Source organism: Alosa pseudoharengus, unplaced genomic scaffold (genome assembly GCF_046254945.1).
Source record: "Alosa pseudoharengus isolate Yale_2024_CS ecotype anadromous, Long Island Sound unplaced genomic scaffold, YU_APseudo_1.1 YU_APseudo_1.1_scf_2, whole genome shotgun sequence".
NCBI lineage: Eukaryota > Metazoa > Chordata > Actinopteri > Clupeiformes > Clupeidae > Alosa > Alosa pseudoharengus.
This window is the reverse complement of record NW_027468663.1, coordinates 43791168-43811797: the sequence shown is the minus strand read 5'-3', so window position 1 is coordinate 43811797 and position 20630 is coordinate 43791168. Positions and strand designations below refer to the sequence as shown.

The 20630-nt window shown below is 42.2% G+C and overlaps 2 protein-coding genes across 2 annotated transcripts; one reads left to right on the top strand and one right to left on the bottom strand.

Annotated features, from left to right (window-relative positions):
• Nucleotides 1-297: 297 nt before the first annotated feature.
• On the bottom strand, nucleotides 298-10154 carry LOC143134599 (uncharacterized). Its single transcript, XM_076295104.1, has 6 exons — nucleotides 10031-10154; nucleotides 9539-9654; nucleotides 3584-3691; nucleotides 3326-3382; nucleotides 838-1008; nucleotides 298-551 (listed from the first exon to the last, which is right to left on the bottom strand). The coding sequence occupies exons 2-6, from the start codon at nucleotides 9611-9613 to the stop codon at nucleotides 438-440; spliced, it is 525 nt and encodes a 174-aa protein (XP_076151219.1). The 5' UTR covers nucleotides 9614-9654; nucleotides 10031-10154; the 3' UTR covers nucleotides 298-437.
• tmem176 (transmembrane protein 176) lies at nucleotides 9784-18367 on the top strand. Its single transcript, XM_076295103.1, has 7 exons — nucleotides 9784-10304; nucleotides 10464-10594; nucleotides 10884-10994; nucleotides 11200-11256; nucleotides 11348-11488; nucleotides 11644-11760; nucleotides 16566-18367. The coding sequence occupies exons 2-7, from the start codon at nucleotides 10472-10474 to the stop codon at nucleotides 16578-16580; spliced, it is 564 nt and encodes a 187-aa protein (XP_076151218.1). The 5' UTR covers nucleotides 9784-10304; nucleotides 10464-10471; the 3' UTR covers nucleotides 16581-18367.
• The last annotated feature ends 2263 nt before the right edge of the window (nucleotides 18368-20630 follow it).

Here is a 20630-nt window from a genome sequence, read left to right as displayed (position 1 = left end):
ACATACGTCTACTCGATAAATACGTTCATCAATATCTAAAATAACGTTACCCGTTGTGTAGTGAATGGTGTATCCGTGTTATCAGCTGACTCGAAGGGAAACCCCGACGTGACGGGAATATTCCATCTGAGAAATGCCAGCAGGGAGGCATTGCAACCAGAGACAAATTATTATGTCAACGGCTAGTGTTGTTTTCCTGTGGAAATTGTAGCACCAACCACCGTCACCTAGTTAGAGTTCATACGAGTTTGCCATAATGCTGAATTCTACAAAAATAAAATGGCATATACTGCAAAGGCTGGTCCACACATTTACCTTTATTAAGAATACAATGACACTACAACATATTCAGTTGAAGTGAGTGTGTGTGTGTGTGTGTGTGTGAGAGAGAGAGAGAGAGAGAGTGAGAGTGAGAGAGATTTTCAGGCAGTCCATTTTCAGTCTATTTTTAGACCTTTCACTGCAGAATATGACAGAAGTGAGTGAAGAATCATGGCTGCAATGTTGTATACCAAGAGTGAGCCAACAATTCCATGGAATAATCGGTGCAGCTATAAAGGAAAAACAGCAAAAAGAAAGCAAAAAGATTACATTCTAACAGTTTTGCAGGGTAAACATGTCTACAATCAATTAACTATTGACCCTTTAATGAGTTAATGCAAAATGTTGTTGCACATTGCAACATGTTTCTCATGTTAAAATTTTTTTGTAAATTCATGTAAAATCAACACCAACATACAAAAGGCAAAATAGTATTAAACAGATCCCATCATCAACCAAAATGACATTAACATTATTACTGTGATCTTTTAACTAGGAAAAATTGAAGTCACTCACTCTTGGAAGTTGTTCTTCACATATAGTTCTTTCTAGTCCCCACTTGCCATCATGTTCATCAACATTTAAACACAACTGAGGCAGTTCACTGCAAAGGACCACAATGTAGACACAGACAGCAACCAGGGCGCCCAGTAGACAAGCCATGTTACTGTAGGCACATCTTTTTAGCTACAGTAGAGAGCAGTACAGTGGTATTACAGCAGTATACAAATAGTTTCAATACAGTACTTCAATACATAGTAACTGAAAAAGTGAGGCATGCCATTTTCACCAGACATTAGTATTCACAGGTAATCCACACATATAAAAAATCAAAAAATTAAAGGTGCTCTAAGCGATATCACATGGTTTCTAAGCTAAAATATTTTTTGTCACATACAGCAAACATCTCCTCACAGTCCGGTAGCTGCCTGTCCCCTGAATACACTGTAAAAAAACAAGGTCTCTGTAGACAGCACAGGCTCCAAAAACGGCAACAAAAACAGCTTGGTGCAGCCTGGACCATGAAACATAAAAAACTTTTCCAGCCATTCACTGACGAGATGCGCGTTTAGGAGAGTTTCAATTGCACGGGAGGGAGGGGTGAGCTAGCTCTCTGTTTTGTTTGAACGTCAACAGAAGTGACGTTACCCAACATGGCTTAGAGCACCTTTAAAGGGACACCAGGCAAGCCTGATGCATTTTCTCTACGAAACTCCCCCTTGCTCGGTCTGAAGCTCTTTTCCTTTTCTTTGCGTCTTCCGTCAAGGGTTTTCGTTGCTTCTTCGCTGGCTCTGCCATTATACACACGTTTGCAACAATCTCTAGCGTTTCGTTAGCCTGCCTCTGTGCTGTAAACTGATCCTGCTTCGGTCGGCGGGTAGGATACACCGAACTTGCAAGTGGGATATTCTTCCTACAGGCAGTAGGGGCGGGCGAGAGAGCCTTCATTCGCCCCGTAATGAGTCATTTAACCATATACCGACTTACGAAGATGATTAATTAACACGCCTGGTGCCCTTTAAAGTTACCCCAGCTTATATTCATTTGCACAGAAAGGAATTACTCTCAGATTCCAGTTCGTTCCTTGCCTTGGTGTACTGCTTTTTCTTAGCCTGTTCAATACTTTTTCCCATTCCACTTTATTACATAACTCTACTTATGGACTTTAATGTGTGGATTACCAATTGAGTTACTGTAATACTAATGGCTAATGAAAATTTCACGTGAATAGCCTCAATGGAAGATGAATGTAGTTTACGCATTCAATACTTATTTGTATGTCTTGTCTGTATGTAACAAGAACAACATAATAATGACTTATAATATATGTGTACTGCAACAATGAATCAATGAATCGATTAGTTGTCAACTATTACATTAATCGACAACTGTTTTGGTAGTTAATCAATTTGTCTTAACTATTTTTTAAGGAAAATACTACAAAATTGTCTTCTTGCCTCCTTTTAAGTTTAAAAGGAGGCAAGAAGACAATTTTGTAGTATTTTCCTTAAAAAATAGATGTTTTGTGTGTTTTGTGTTTACTGTCATAGAATGTGATGTTTTGCTCACATTCTATGACAGTAAATGTTGTGTGAACAAAAGAATGCATTTGAGGCCATACTTTTTTTCACAATTTTTTAACAGTTAAGTAATGGTTAGACTAACACTTACATACACATTTGATAAATATTTAGGTACTTGAGTTTTTTGTTTCATATTCAGTTGAAAAGAACAGTACAGTGCAAGGCCTAATCCGCTATATAAGGTTATGTTTTAATGTTGTGATGTGACTTTAAAATACAATGGAAAGTCCACAGTTTTTGCATCTAGCCAAACTGAGCCGCCCAATTATGTCTGTTTACAACACAATATCTATAAACTATGCACCTCTGACCATCCGTTTCTGATCGCCAAAATCCCTTTTTCTGAGATTGACTTTTTAGGCTTTGGACTTTATGATAACTGCTATAGTGGGAACGGCTGAAGTGCCCTTGAGCAAGGCACCTAACCCCTCACTGCTCCCCGAGCACAGCTGTAGCAAGGTAGCTCACTGCTCCGGGTTAGTGTGTGCTTCACCTCACTGTTTGCTCTGTGTGTTCACTAATTCACGGATGGGATAAATGCAGAGACCAAATTCCTTGTATACCCAAGTATACTTGGCCTAGAAACCTGATTTACATTTACATTTTACATTTACATATAGATGATAACTTTGTGTTGGGACACCAGAATATGTATGACAACCATTCAGACTTAACATTCCTACCCTTTTCTACTCCCACTATACGCCATTAGTCTTTTATTGTACACTACTCACATGTATAGCTATTTGGCTGATAAGGCTTATAGCATTAATCTATATGATTTTTACCTATGCTATCAAATGTATGAAATATCAGTTCATCATAATAAACCATGAAATTTCAACAATGGTGCCAATGTGCACTGCTAATGAAATAATATAGGGGAGCCACTAGTAAAACTTTGTATCATATAAACTTACCAATCGTCTGTTAGGATATTTAGAGCAAGCAAAAGCAAATGATCCTCCTGTTACAAACTTAAGACAGTAAATATATTAGATGCAAAAGAAATCAATCAGAACACAGCAGCAGGGTTGCAAGAATTCACGTTATATCAGATAAAAGGATCAAGATCAAGCCTAAAAGCATAACAGTTATAATAATACAATAATTATTCCCTTGTGCCTTCGATGCGGTATATATTTTCCCTCCAGTTAGTTAAACAAATGATGACATACCAATATTCCAATTATCAAAGGGACCACATAGAGGAAAGGCTTGAATATCATGAAGTAAATTGGTGCTGCCAGAAGAACCTGAAGTAGCCCAAGAACGACTGACACCACCTGGAGAAATAATGATAAAGGATCACACATTGGTTACTTTCTGCATTTATCCTTGAATGTGTGTGTGTGTGTGTGTGTGTGTGTGGGGGGGGGGGGGGGGGGGGGGGGTTCGTATTGACAGTACTCGTGACCTTGAGAAACAGAGATCTATGTGAAAAATAGATGTGCCAGGCATCCGACGTTTGATAACAAAACCACCCGCAATGTGGACTGGACAAACCCCGAAATTTGTTTAAGATATTCGCCAGTGACCATGTGTTTTACATTGCCAAAATATAGCCCATTGGGTTACAATCGAAAACATAGCCTGAAAAACACCTACCTCAATAATTTTTGCCAAAATACCTAGGCGATCATTTACACGTCATGCAGGGTGTCCAAAACAATATCATTGTATCCTTAAAATAATGTGTTGAATTGATATTTGGAGTTCAGAGAGGTGTCACGTCATTAGTCAAATTAATCTCTAATCTCAACTTCATGCGTGATGATCGTTAATCAAACAGGCCTAACCAAACTGACAGTTCAAGTTCATGAAAGTATTAGAACAATAGGTCATGTAGGCCACTGCTTGCTGGTACTCCCGCTTTATTAGTAGCCTATATTATCATGTTTCCAATATACAGTAAGATACACCATTTGGCTGGTAGGCTATATCTAATAAATTAATGTGCAACGACTGCCCTTTTTGCAAGTTCCAAATACATGGCATATATGGCTGGATTATCGCTTGGTGAAAAACGGAATATGGCTCAGCACCCAAACTTAAATCAGGTAGGCCTAGTTGTGTAATTTCTCCCTCAAACTATTTGATCTAGTCCACTCTCTTCCATTCATTTAGTAGCTTAAATTCTTACTGGAAAATAGATGCAGGCAGACAGCAGTGCGCTCGAACGTATCTTCACTTATTCTAAAAGATTCTACAAAATGAATATGCCTACATAGACAATGTCTGTTGGCTATTATTTTCAACCATATAATATAAATATAATGTGGTGAGCTGATGGGGCAATGAGGGGAGATAATGGAGAATGGTACCTAATGTTACTTCCGTGATTTGGGAAAAGCCCGTAAAAGTCCTGGCAGGAAGCGATTACATCAACGTTTTTTGGTATATCCAGTTTTTAATATTTTTTTCCCGAAGTGTTTACAACTTAGTGTTAACTAATAATTGTTGCAAACTGGTACTACGAACAAAATATTAGTGCATTCCTGGATCTACATCCTGCTTCCTGCCAGGACTTTTACGGGCTTTCCCCAAATCACGGAAGTAAGGTTGACGCAGCGGAATAGTAGCATCGATCAGGCAAATGTTATTTAAATAAACTCCTGGTGTATTTACAAACTTTTCAATGCCTCGTTTTATGAGTAAAGAACATAGTTGTACTACTGTAGAAGTTTCGTACCATTCAGGGCATTATTAGTGGGGTAATTTACGAGATAAAAGTTGGTACCATTACGACTGCAGAAACTCATTCGTTTCTGACAGCGCTACTCGACCAGGTTTCGACCAAGGGAAAACAGGTTCTGGGAGGGTGTTTGGCTCGAGGTCATGGTGCAAAGGACCCTAGGGTGAAATTACTCTGAACCATCGCTTTAAAGAGGTTGAGTAGAAATGAAATGAAATGAAATAAAAATGTTACATTTTGTTATTTGGGGGTGACAATAATTGTGCCATATAGGAGTCCCAACAGATGAGATCTAAATAAGAACTGAATATGCAAAACCCTCTAAATCCGTCTGACCACTTTTCTTTTAAATTCAATTTTTTTTTAATCAGGCTCCTATACATTTTTACCTACAAATCAATATTTCAGACCAGGAGGAAAGTGTCATTTAGTGAGTTTTGAAGCAAAATTATTTGATTAGCATAGGCCTATGTGTGAAGAGCTTTCACTCACCATTGTTATCTTATTTTTGACAGAGGTGGCATTTTTGGTTTTTGTGTTTTGCATCTGAACTCTTCAACTGATTTATTTCTTGTGAAAATATATACTTGAAACATGTTTAGAAGCAAGGTTGATTACCATATTTTAACTATCTATTTATATTACTTATCTGTATTTTAACTATTTATTTAGTATTTGAAGAAAAATAAACTCTTAAGCTAAATGCCTATTTTAACTATCTATTTATATTATTTATCTGTATTTATCTGTATTTTAACTATGTATTTAATAATGCATATTTACCTATTTATTTAGTAATTAATCCATTCTATTTAATTTAATTCTTTAAACTTCTAGGTATGAAGAGGTAGGCTACTCTAGGCGAGGATCACATTAGCCAGCGGCAAGCGGCAGCGGCAAACGTAACGCAACACTCAGACCATAATACGTTTTGTCTCGTTCCTAAGCAACACAAACGGTTTGTCAGTTGAATACGCCCGCGTTGCGCTTTGAAAGTTAAACCAAGTTCAATGCTCAGCTTGTTCAACGCTAGCGTTACGTAACCATAGAGAACAATAGGAAACCTGTCGCTTGCCGCTGGCTAATGTGATCCCCGCCTTAGGCTATCCTAATCATCCTCATCCTCCTCCTCTCCAGCAGTGTTCTGACAGGTGCTGCTGCAGCTGCATGACTCCATGCATAACATGCCACTTTTCCTGCAACTGCAGCGCTGGCTTAGACATCCCTTGAAGCAACCACAGGAGGTGATCTCCTTACAAGCTTTTGGAATTGGTGAGAGGTGAAATGCGATGCAGTGCCGGTGATCCCACTATTTTGAGAGAGCTCCAGTCAGCCTCTGTGTGCCTCGCTGCAGTGTCTAAGCAGGCAGTGGCGTCGGGCCACTCCTTGGCTCAGTTCTGGGGAACTAGACGCCATCTCTGGCTGTCTCAATCTCAGCTCCAGCAGGCAGACAGAGAGCGTCTTTTGAGAGTTCCGGTGGAGCCTGGGTCCATGTTCGGCCCACAGGCAACCACACTGTTGTAGCAGGCGCGTGACAGCTGCCGCTGTGCAGAAGAGGTGTCAGGGTCTCTTGGCAGGCATGCCAGGGGTGCTAGGCGCCCTAGGGCATTCACGCCTCAGCCACCACACCTACCTTGGGGCATCCGTCTTGGGGGCCGACTGATTTCAGGCAGCGGCTTCAGGAATCCCCGGGGGGGCAAGCGTGCTAGTGCCCGTGGCCCCTCCAGGCGCCCTCGTCGTTCTTGACAATCTGCGGGCCAGCCAGCCTCGCCTCTGAGCTCGATGCAGGAAGGCTTGGCTGGCCTTAGGAGCGGATCCATGGGTGCTCTCCACCATTACCCATGGGTACCACCTGCAGTTCAGGACCAGACCCTGTGTGACGAGGGCACCTACGGTTACCTTGGTGAGCAGTGCCATGCACGCTCAGACCTTACGTGCAGAGCTATCCACCCTCCTGGATAAGAGGGCGATAAGGGAAGTCAGGTGTTCAGACCCCCAAGCGGGGTTCTTCTCCCGTTATTTTCTTGTACCCAAGCGCACAGGGGACCTTCGTCCTATTTTAGACCTCAGGTGTACCTCCGGTCCCTGAGGTGCAGATTCATCACAGTTCCGAGGGTGCGGCAGGCCATCAATGCAGGGGACTGGTTTGCTACCATCAACCTGCAGGATGGTTTTTATCAGATACCCATCTGGCCGGGGCATTGGCGGTTCCTGAGGTTTGCGTTTGAGGGTCGGGTCAAAGTCCTCCCATTTGGAATCTCTCTGGCCCCCCGAACCTTCACCAGGTGCATGGATGCAGTTCTTGCACCCATGAGGCAGCGGGGGCTCAGGATATTAAACTATCTAGATGACTGGCTCATCTGTGCAACCTCAGAAGTGCAATATCGACTACACGTGGCCTTGCTGTTAAAGCACATTCAGGACTTGAGCTTGCGCCTCAATCCCAAGAAAAGCAGGCTCCAGCCTTCCCAGGTCATGGTCCTGGACTCCAGGAGGGCATCCGTGACTCTCTCACCGGCGAGACAGCAGTCTTTCGCCGCATGTCTCAGTCGATTCACATTGCACGCCCAGGTAGAGTGGAAACTCTGCCTTCGCCTCTTGGGCCTTATGGTGGCAATGGTGCAGGTAGTCCCCCTTGCCCTCCTTCACATGTGCCCAGTCCAGAGGTGCCTGTTGAGCCTAGGCCTGTGCCCCAAGGCCCTCCCAGGCCAAGGTGACTGTGTCCCGCAGGCTTCACAGGGCCCAACACTGGTGGAGAGATCCCGCCAACACAGAGAGGGGGAGTGCCATGGGACCGGTGATTCGTCGCCGGGTCGTATTTACAGACGCATCCCCAGTAGGTTGGGGCGCCGTTCTCGATGGACAGGGCATCAATGGTCTCTGGACAGAACCTTGGCTATCCCAGCACATCAATATCCTGGAGCTGAGGGCCGCTCTCCTCACCCTCCGGCACTTTCTACCGTGTGATGGTGAGGACCGACAGCATGGTGACTGCGGCCTACATCAACAGACAGGGGGGCTTGGGGTCTCCAGGTCTTTGCAGCCTGGCGACAGACCTGTGGCTCTGGGCTCATCCCCTGTTCAGCTCTTTCAGAGCAGTTCATGTGCCGGGGGCCTTGAATGCTGTGGGCAACATCTTGTCAAGAGGGGGTCCACATCCTGGAGAGTGGAGGCTCTAGTTAGCTTCTTCCTATTCACAAAGGCTAACTAGTTAACGTGTTTTTAGTTTCTTATAATATATTAATTATTCAGTTAGCCTATACATAATCCTCACATAACAATCTTCACATGCTATTACAGACGTATTACATGGTCCTAAACAAATTGTTAAGATATTATGTTATAGTTTACCTGTTACTGCTGAGCATCATGTGAGGGAAGCGATATAATTCACAAGCGCCTCCTCAGTGTATAGGTAGAGGGTGTGGCCTCATTCAGGGTTACATATGGGTATTTGTGTGTGTAGGGGTAAGGGTAGGGGTGGGATGGGTAAACATGTCATCATAGCACACTGGACATCAAAACAATAGCCTCAGGTACAATATTTCATTAGTAGGCAAATCTAGTAGTAACAGTTCGGCATTTAGCTTAAGAGTTTCAAGCATTTTATTCAAATACTAAATAAATAGTTAAAATACAGATAAATAATATAAATAGATAGTTAAAATACAGTAATCAACCTTGCTTCTAAACATGTTTCAAGTAAATTCTTCAGAAAGCCATCAACCTGTTTCATGGTCCTCTTTTTCATGAATTATTCATTATCCGAGACAACAATTTTAACCATGTACATTAATTTCAAGCATTTTCTCTAGTCTTGATCTTAAATCTGAGCACATTACATTCAGGTTTTTACCTTGTACAGTCCAAAAGATAAGTGATTAATTAGATTTTGACCTGGCGGCGGTGGCCATATTGGATTTCTCCATTTTGAGGCATTATGGGACATTTTTGAGCCTGGCATACAGAAGATTTGAATTCAGCACCCTTCAAAACCCCTAAAAATGTTGTATGCCAAAAATGAACATGATTTGCCTTCGGGACTTTAAATAAGCACATTTTCCAAAATCCTGCCTAGTCTAATATGTTTGAAAGAGAAAGGTTCCTGGGTCAAAGTTTCACCAAATACAGTAGGCTAACCCCACATAAATGCATGAAATACTTTAAAACAACTTAGTTGACTATCTTGATACACCATTACTATGCCAAGCAAGCATTGAAGTGATAATTGCAAATGGCATAACAAGATTACTTCAAAGAGGATTTTCCTTTGTCTCATCCCAATGGAAGCCTAAAAGATAGAGGCAGCATTCGATTTTTACAATAAAGGTCATATTTTCAAGCATTGGCCTTACAGGTGTGGGTTGAGCATACACCTTTTTTATAATTATTTAAACCTACATAATATTGAAGACATGTCCAGTGTATTTGCACTTACTGCAGCAGCCTCTGGGTCATACAGGCGAAAGATGCGGTACAACTGGGAACTCCCCTCTTGCGTTGATGCCATCATAGTGGGAGATTAACCTCATAGGCAACACAGTCTGTAATTGTCTGTGCCAAATAAGAGAAGACAAAAAAGGAGTGAGAGTTGATCAGAACCATATGCTGTCCCTAGTGTAGACATTGCGAAACAGGATGCAAATGGAATGTGGCACAGATGGAGAAGAGAAACTCCTCCTAGACCGAAAACGCATGTTGGTTTTCACGAAACTAGCCTTGATAAATAGCCTAGATTAAAAATCTTTATGTTGGTTACCAAGTTAAGTGCCATTTAAAATGTTAAATCCCTTGGAAAGAAATAGCAAAGCTGTCTGTTTTTAAGGTTGTTCTGCCGAATGCAATTTTAAGTGAGTGCATCCCTGAAAGCGCATCCCAACTCGCACGACCACTTAACTAGGCGATGCTAACAAATAATTCGAGTTCTTACCGTGACTGCCACAGTTGATGACTGTAGGCTAGGCCTATATCAAATTCTGGTTTTCTTCCCAAGCGTTAGCGTAGGCTATACGGTGAATGCGCAACTGGGGCGTTTGAGACCCCTCATGTCAACAAGGGCGGGGTGAAAGTGGTCGACACAAAAAAGAACAGATTTCGGTAAACCATTTCAATATTACGCAACTTATTTCTGTGCCTTGTACCCACGAATAAAATTAGCTTACAACTGTGACCACGTTAAAAGTCGAACTTTCATCAAACCCCAGGTAAGCTGCCTTTTCACAACTGAGGCGCATTAGTCAACAATATTTAATATTTAAAGCGGATGTCCTATTCAGCCTTTTCTAATCACGTAGCCTAGCCTATGGGCCTACACATGTGTATAATTTACAACATTACTTAACCATTTTAAATGTCCTATTTAGACTTGAAAATGGCAGTATCAATATCCAGAGATTTGTCTGTCACTGTGGGTGAGGACGTTGTTGCTGATAAACTAGTAGATAAACAAGCTCTGTTGCAAAATCTCGAGAAAAGTCAATCCAAAGCTTTAGGGGTAAGTCATGTCACGATATTACAACCTTGTTTGTTCAACTCAGTTTGATACGTTTTGTTTTTGTTTTCAATTGGTACACGTGATAAAGATTAAAATCATGTACGTTTACAGTCATTATGCATGCATGCATGGTGTATATGTACATGTGATTTCCTGCAGATGGTCACCCATGGCTTAAAAGTTCAACATGAATATTAAACATGTTATACTTCATATATTACAATTTGGGCCTATGACATGTGTATGCACCACAATAAGCTCAGATAACTCACCTGTTCTTTCTTGTCAGGTCTCCCAGTTGATGCTGGGACTACTCGTCATGATGAACTCCATCCCACTCCTGTTTACTGATTACACTGAGATTTTAACTTTTGGAGTGCCCTTGTGGAGTGGCCTTGTGGTAATATTCTTATTATCTAAATATCCTGGTAACTAAAATATTATTGTTATTATTTTAAGTGTAAAGAACTGTCCACAAGTATCCAGTTAAGTGTTTTTAAGTTAGTCAATGATAATATAGCTATGATTTAACCATAATCAGGCTGGCCCGGTGTAGGCCTTCAGTACAAAATGTATGTGCTTCACACTTCTCACATGTTCAATAGTTTGTCATTGCAGGGTGTCTTGCCATAACGCTAGAAAAATACATCAACAGGAAATATGTGAGTTCAACTCCTCTTGCACATCAGATTATTTCTATTTTTTCAACCCCACAGACAACTTTCTTAAATTGTATCTCTCTCTCCTCTCCAGCTCTTCTCCTGTGTCGCCATGTCAGCAGCAGCCGTGCTAACATCTGCCACTGCCCTAATCATCTACTTCACTGACATCGCCAAGCACCCAGCAGAATATTGTGCTTCTCGTGAAGAGTGTTCACACAAACATTATGCTATGGTGAGTGAGTTGTGCCAGAATTATGGTTTGTGCATTGTTGTTACTAAAGTACTGAAATAATGCTACTGAGGGTTTCTATAGTCTTATGAACTCTGTCTCTCTTTCTCCTTTCCTCTGTGTACATATGTTTCTGTCTCTCACACGCAAATTCTCAGTTGTTAAGTACCGGTGTAAAGACATCCCTGGCATTCTACACCATGATCCAAACCATCATCTCTATCATCCTGACAGTTACTTTATACAAAGCAAGGAAGCACCTTGACATTTATGAGGTAAGGGTCCTTCGATGCCAAGTGTTTCTGCTTGATTCCGAGAAAATACTTTATACAATTATATAGGCAACCTATACACCATTGGTGATATGGGACATACAAGGGGTAATTTGAACTGATGCAATTTGATCACCAATCAGAAGTGGCAAAATTTGGAATATCAAACTTAAGCTTGACTTTCAAAAATTATATTGCAAACCAAATCACAATATATGTCAGAAAAATCACAGTTAGATATTTTCCCCAAATTGTACAGAATTCCAAATTCTCTCCAGAAAATACAAATGAAAAGAAAATGGGAATACTTTATATATTAAAATTACTTTTTATATTGAAATATAAAATTATAATTTATCAATACAGCATTAGTGAGCAAGTTTTCTTTTGTTGTCTTTACCAAAGCAAGCTGATCCTTTTTGATGCTAAAAAAATCTAACTGAGGTTGAAACACAATCTCAGAAATTACACAGAAATCACACGCCTATAGTTATACTGGACACAGTGCTAAACGTGAATCATCAACAGAATGAAATGCAGGCAAGGTCAGCGGCTGATTAGCAAATTGTGGGGACAGCACCTTGGGTAAAAAAGCAGGGTTAGGCCACAGAGTAACCTAGCTGTGATTAAGACCCCATCGCATACACTGAGCACTCAGAGAGGGCATGAAGTTCACTAACTCTCTTGGCAGATGTGATTGCCAACAAGAATGCTGTTTTGATGGAGAGCCATTTAATATCTGCATGCTCCAATGGTTCAAACGGTGGTGAACACAGGCCATCAAGAACGGTGTCTAAATCCCAAGAAGCAAAATCAACACGTGTGCGTGGGTGCAACCGCTGTGCACCTTTAAGGAAAGCCACTACTAACTTGTAAGTGCCTAAGGAAACGCCTTCTATAGGTGCCCTATAGGCCGCCAACACAGCAACATATACTTTCAAAGTAGCTGGAGAGCGTCCTTCATCCAGGATCTTTTGTAGAAACTCAAGTATTGCCGTGACAGGACATTCAGAAGGGTTTAGCATATGAGTAGCACACCAAGCAACGAAAAGTTGCAGTGCTCTAGTGGACTGAGCACGCCGGGCATTTAGAACAGTGTGTTTGACCCCTTCCGAACAGTCCACGAGACTTTGGTTCCCCCTAGTGGCCAGACCCAAAGTTTCAGACTCTCCGGGCAGGGGTGCCACAGCGAACCTCCCATTTGGGACAGCAAATCCTTCCTCAGGGGCAGCGGACTGGGTGGACCCATTGTAAGTGTCAGCAGCAAATGAAACCACGGCATGCTTGGCCACCTGGGGGCTATCAAAAGTGATCCATTTCCCGCACATGACTGAGCGCTGCCCATATCAATGCTATTGGTAGAAAGGCGTACAGCCTCGGCCACTCGTGAGCCAGAGCATCTCTGCCCAGAGACTCCGTCTCCATCTGTTCGGCGTACCACAGAAGACAATGTGTTGTTTCCCTCGAGGCAAATAAATAAGATAAATAAGACAGGGTATCCGCCGCAACATTGAGGTGACTGAGGATGTGCGTTGTTCGTAGGGAGAGGAAGCATATCTCTGCCCAAGTACCTGTGTCAGATGAAGAGATGGAAGGGACCTCGTACCGCCCTGATAATTTATGTGAAACACCACCGAGGTGTTGTCCGTCCAGACCAACACATGTTTTCCCATCAGAACACTCTCGAAATGCTTGAGCGTCAGGAAGACTGCTTGCAACTCTAGAATGTTGATATGGCACCGTTTCAGGTTCGGGTCCCATAGACCGCTCACCCCCTGATGCTGCCACACACACCCCCAGCCTGTGAGGGAAGCGTCCGTTGTGATCACCTCTCTGCGTGCAGGAGGCGGACCCATCCGTACTCCCAACTGGAGAAAGTCCTCCTGTCGCCACCGAAGTAGGCAGGAGCTGCAGCTTTTCGTCACCTGCACTAAGGTTCGCCTGTTGTGAACTGCCGATAGGCGCAGTGCAATCAGCCACCGCTGAAACGGCCGTAGGTGAACCAGCCCAAGCTGAATCACTGTGGTCGCTGCAGTAAGCAGCCCCGCCAGCCTCAGAAGTTGAATGTAGGGGAGTCTGCACCCTTTGCGGACTCTCACTAAGGCATGTTGAATCGCTTCCTTTCTGGTTCTGGTGAGAGTGGCACGCATTGTTCTCGAATCCAAGTGCATGCCAAGGAAGTTTACTGACTGAGCAGGGGTGAGACAGCTTTTCTCCCAGTTGACCTTGAGGCCAAGCGCCGTAACATGCTGTAAAAGGCGGTTGGCATCGGCTGTCGCTTGCCCTGGTAAGAGCCACCTGAACACACTTTGTGAAGACCCGGGGGGCCAGAGAAAGCCCAAATGGAAGAACCTTGAATTGGTAGGTCCTGTGCTGAAAGCTGAACTTGAGAAACTGCCTGTGCTCTACTGCGATAGGCACATGAAAGTAGGCCTCCTTTAAGTCTATTGTTACACCTGGTTCTATGGCCCGAATAACATAGGCAGTGCGCAACATCCGGAACAGTAGGCGCTTGAGGAACGTGTTCAAACGCCTTGAATCCAGGATAGGCCTGAACCCGCCATCCTTTTTTGGAACTAAAAAGTAATGGGAGTAGAACCTCTGCACGAGCCTGAGGGTCTCTGACCTCTTCTATAGCACCATTCTGCAGTAACTGCTGAACTTCTGCAGTGAGGGCAAGAGCTTCTTGTTGGTCCCTTACTATAGTGTGACACACACGAACATGAGGTCGACGGCGAAACTGCAACCTGTAGCCTTTCTCGAGTGTCTCGAGAAGCTAACTGTTGGTTGTGATGTCTCTCCAGCGCTGCAGCTGGGGTGCTGTAAAGCAAGTTGCTGTCGACCCCTGCCAGTCAGCGGCGTCTGCCTGTTGATTCATTAGCCTTGGGGGGGCGCTGATATAGTGGCTGCCTCATAGGCAGTGAACGTGAGCATGCTCTTGCAGCAGCCCGATGTGTTGGGGGGGCAGGTCTGGTGTGTTGACCACGGGAAAGCCTGTTAAATGAGTTTGCTGGCATGCGCTGAGATACAGGGACATGACGGGGCGGGCGTACGACGGCCTGTGAATCCTTAAAGACTGCGTCGATCAACGTGATGTGAGCGAGATTCAGCAATGCGCACTCTTCTCTTCAATGCCTCCTGTGCGGCTGGCCCGAACAGGTGGCCCGGTATCAGTGGCAGTTGGCGCAGGTTGTTGCAGCAAACTTCCGGCAGAGGCGACTGTGCTAGCCACACCTGCCGTCTTGCATGAACAAGAAGGCCCAGGGCTCTGCCGCAATCACTAGCTACAGCGCCGAGTGCTTTTAGCGAAGCATCAAGCAAGCCAGATACAGAATCATCATGACTAGTAGAGTCTAAGGTGGAATGTAAAGCAAGAGATGGCCCATAGAGTTGCCGACACCACCCAGTCTGGCCACAGTGTTGTACATTTTGACCAGGGCATCATCAGAGTACGCCTGCACTCCTTATTGGGGCAACGCACATCTTGGCGCAAGGCTTCATCGGGTGAAACGATGAGAGACGCCACACAGGGCTCTGAGGGTGGCATCGAGCCAAGACCAACAGCGTCCGGTGCAGTCATGTCCAGTAGCATACGAGCAACACGATCTGGCCGAAATGACAGAGCTGACTGGAAAGCTGCTGATACAACATTGGTGAAATCCTTGCTGTGTGGTAGATGCCCATCTTTTGTCCCGGGCACAGAGCGGCACAGTAGGTTGGTAGGGCCTGTCGACGCCACTGGCAAATCCAGCTTCAACTTTGCAAGTGCTCTTTTAATATTGTCACGCAGTGACAGAGCTACGGATGACACCTCACTCCCTGAAGTTCAAGTGGCATAATGCTACACTCCGCGCAGGGATTAGATAGCGACTCTCTCAGGTGTTCCTTTCCCAGACACAATGGACAGCGGTCATGTCCGTCTAGCATGTCCATCCCAACCAGGCATTGTGAGCAGAAAGCAGGATGCTCCATAACACACAAGCTCCAGAAGCGTGGAGAAACAACACAAAGCCGTCACAGCTAGGCTAGGTCGTTACGCAACGCTAAGTGAGATGATTCAATAGCTTGCTGGTAACAGTAAGCAAACGCAATTCCAGAGGCGGGAATGCTAGCGTCGCTGAACGAGGGAACCCTGGAAGCCAAAGGTACTCGTTTGGAGTAGAGATTGATAAAACTAGGCGGGGGGACCCTGGAAACCAATAGGTACTCGCCAGCGATGGGAATGTTTACAAGATGTAGCCTTGTAGCTAACTTACCTGGTGTGGAAATCCTAATTCCAACAACGCTCTCTCAGGCTATCGTAGGCACCAAACGAGGGAACCTTGGAAACCAATATGTACTCGTTGGGCTGACGGTAAATCCAAACGCAGACAGCTAGGTGGGGAAGCACATTGCTAAGCCCAATAATTAAGCTGCACCAGTCTCTAGAGAAAAGTTCTCTGCCAGACGAGAATGAAAAAGAGAAAGATCATGACGTATCAATAGATATATATTAGGGCGTCATGAGGTCACAAGATGACAACCAATCAATAAGTTCTCGTAGCCAATGCGCGAGCGCATGATATTTCCACTCTGTTTCCGCCTCTGGCGGTCTGGAAGTATGAAATAGAACTCATCTTGTGCATGTTTAAATTTGATTCAGTGAACCAATACATTACCATACAGTATATTGATTAAGTTTCAGGACAGCCAATAGTAGACAGCATGACTTCTTACCGGCTGATCGAGCACTGTATTTAGAGACAGAAGAATACATACAGCTCTTTGAAACAGCAGGGATTCTACTGTATTTGTCTTTTTTATTTCAGAGAATCAGCAGCTAAGGTGTCACAGAACAACTAAAGTGGTCACATCAAGACATCTAGTGGTCCTCATTATGTTCTATATGTGTATACATTTTACAACATTTTGTATAACTCTAAAGTTACTTTTTTACTTTGTTATGTTACTGTTTACTGGTATCTTTGCTTTCATTGGAAACTCATATTTCTTGCTGTTGTTTGTAGCTGTTGCCTAATAAGCAGCCTTTTGTATATCACATGGCATACTTAATGCGACAGGATGATTACCCTTTGGAGCTACCAATAATGTTCATCTTCCATCCCCTAGAGGGGCGTAGAGGGAATTGTAATTGGATACGTCTGCTCTGCTCACATCACTTAAAAGGCACTGGTCTAAAGTGCTTTAAAGGGACACCAGGCAACGTTTTCGTGTTAATTAATCATCTTCGTAAGTCGGTATATGGTTAAATGAGTCATTACAGGGCGAATGAAGACTCGCCTGCCCCTACTGCCTGTAGGAAGAATATCCCACTTGCAAGTTCGGTGTATCCGACCCGCCGACCTTCAGTCTCACAAAGTCTTAGACATCGCGAGAAGCAGGATCAGTTTACATCCTGCGTCCCCAGCAGAGGCAGAGGCAGGCTAACGAAGCGCTAGCGATTGTTGCAAACGTGTGTATAATGGCAGAGCTGGCGAAGAAGCAGCGAAAACCCTTGACGGAAGAGGCAAAGAAAAGGAAAAGAGCTTCAGACCGGGCGAGGGCTCGCACACGTATCGACACGTACAGACGCTAAGGGGAGCTTCGTAGAGAAAAATCATCAGGCTTGCCTGGTGTCCCTTTAAATTTGAAAACCATATCTCAGTCCTTCAAGGTTATTTATCAGACACAAAGAAACATTTAAACAAAGAAACATCATTGAAACAGACAGAAGTTTAACTGTATTTTTTAGTGAAGTTTTCATGCTACCAATAATAGTGTGGTAGTCAGTGATTATGACAATTTGTAATGGAAATCAATAAAATAATAATCATTCCAAAAGCTGCTGTGTGTATGCATTAGAACCAAGGTAAAGTAAGGAGGTTTTTGTAAACTCTGGCTGCTCGCTCTATTTAAATTTATATTTGATTGATAATTGATGATATTGATAATTTATATTTTAAATTTGAATTTAAATTCCAAAACCTAGCCATACAGTAGATTGTGTGGCCAATAAAATGTCCATCATTGTTATTAATGCTGAAAGCAGAGAACATTGTTGTTCTATTTTTTAGAAATGTTATGGCTCTAGTGAAGTAACAAATCATCGACTGAGTTTATTGGGTTGACTATGTTTATGTTTAAGTCAGAATGGACAGAGATTAAAATGGAGTGAAAGCAGTCAGAGGGGTGCTAGGCATTTGTTAAATGTCTTTCACCACAACCGCTTCTTAGATCGGTCTAGGGTTTGTTTTAACTTTTTTAATGTTTCAGTGTGGTGAATGTATTTTGAAAAGTAGTATGGTTCACTGCATAATTAAGTAAGATATCAGAGTGTCATGTCATATCATGTAGGCTATTTAGCCTACCTAAACATTCCTTTATTTTCTACCATTACTTGAAAGTGTAACAATTTGAAATTGAAACAATTAAAATATTGATGAATTCTGGGCTTTTCAGATCGGAGGCCTGAAGTGCAGTGAAAGCACGCCATCACGTGGGCATTAAAATTCAATGCCTACAGTATAGTTTGCTTCCTTGAAAATCTTGTAATTCTTTAACAATTATTCTTTTATCCATTTGATCGGTAGTGTTTTGCTTTTTAAATGTCATTCCTTTATAAATTGTGGTGTATCATTAAGGTATGTTTTTGAATGTCAAATATCCTACATTCAAGATTTGTTGAGCAGAAGTATCAGCAATGGACAGCAGAGCTGTCTCCAAATGGGCAAAAACTGTAAGCAATCAGAAAAATAACTAACTATACGATATATCATGCAATATATATATAACATAGATATGACTATAAACACAAAAAGAGACATGTGTTACATGTGGGAGTCTGGTTTAAGAAATACAGGAAACTAGGGAAACTGTCACATGAATTGTAGGAGTAATGTTAGGGACTTTAAAGCTAGCCCTGGAAGCTACCCAAATCTACACAAGAGAGAAACTGAAAGAAGAAAAAGCAACTAAACATTACTCTGAAATGTATAGGCTTTAATTTTAAATAATGCACAAAGTTTATCTAATAACACAAAATCCAAGGTTCCCACGGGTCATGGAATTTCTGGAATATCATGGCATTTCTGATAAAGTCTATTCTAGACATGGAATGTCAGGGAATTGTGTCATATTTGGGCCACAGTCATGGAGTATCAGGGAAGTTTGTTGTAGCAGTTTAAAATGTATTGCCAAAATACATTAATACTAATACATTTTCACATAGAATTAGTGTGGTTGTTCATTTTACTGCTTGCTTGAGTGGTTGTGACTACCCCAATTTGTTTATTCAATGCCCATTTATCCATCTACTGCTTTAAAAAAAAGTCAAAGATTCTTGAACCCTATGTGGCTGTTCTGAAATCTTTGGTCAGTATATTGTCATGGCAATTCAGGATTTTTGTAAGGGAATTTTATATTTGATTTAGAGTGAGAACCCTGAAAATCTATTTGCTAATCTAATACCATGAGCAAGATTCTAAGCATAAACATCGGTTGGTCAGCTCAAATCTCCCCCATATGATGACGTTCAGTCAGGACCACCCTGACAAAAGATACTTGTATTATAATTTGCATGAAGTTACATTTAGCGGTATGGCTCTGTTCTGGGATCCCTCTGCCCCTTCATGTGCAAACATGGAGAGCCTAGGGAGAGCAGCCAGATACAGTACCCTCCAGAATTATTGGTACCTTTGGTAATATTAACTAAAAACAGGCATAAAAACACAATCTTTTGATGATTCATTGTACTCTCACAATGAAAACAACAAGCAAAAATCCACCCTTGAAGGGAAGAAAATTTATTCTGAGAAAAAAGAAAATCTCATAAAAAAAAAAAAATATTTTTAACGAAAACACGTTGCTCACAATTATTGGCACCCCTAGAAAATCTTACATACATTTCCACAGAAGCATTTCCCTATCTAATTTTAACTTTGTTAAGTTAATCAGAGTGTCTGTGAACTTTCAGAGGTAGTTAATTACTTTGTTTTTTACTAAGGTATGAAAATTAAGTGACACAGAGGCTAAATCCTCTTGTCATTTTTCAACATAAGAAAGACAAGAGAATACACTAAACTTAAATAAAAAGAAAGTGTGCTGACATTTGTAAGTCAGTGAATGTCTATAAAAACTAGGTACTTTGTTGAAAATGCCTATATTTACAGTTAAAACAATGATTAAAAGGTTCTAATCAACTGGAAATGTAACAAACATGCTTGGACAAAGACCCATAGTTATCTCGCCCCCAAGTACAGTATGGAGGATGGTAAGATAGGTAAAAAATTCCATAAGGACCACTATTGGAGAGTTACAGACAAAGGTGTCCCCCAAACAATCTTCAAAAGTGACCTCACTGCTAATAGCTCATTTAGAGGGCATGCTAGGTAAACGCCTGTCCAGTAATTTAATTACCAATGTAAACGGCAGGGGTTACCGAATGGTACAATGACTTTGTCTGGAAGTGTGGTCTATTGTTAGATGAAATGAAAATTGCGCTCTTTGGCTAGGAACACTTTAGGTGTGTTTGGCATATACAGAAGAATGACTATACTGAAAAGAACCCCATACTTAATGAAAATGATGGTGGAGAGGCTGTGCTATTGTGGGGCTGTTTTTATTCTCAAAGGCCTTGGAAATCTAATTAAGGTGCATGGTATCACAAACAACATGAAAAACCTGAACATTTTTAAAGGAAATCTGTCAATCTCTGCCAAGATACTAAACGTTGGTCATGATTGGATCATATATCAGGTCAATGAACCACAACAAAGAGTCCAGATGGTTAATATGGTTTACTGAACGCAAAATCAAGCTTTGGCCATTGCCATCTCAGTCCCCTGATTTAAACTCCATAGAAAAACAGTGGGGTGAGTCAAAGAGGAGAAAAGAGG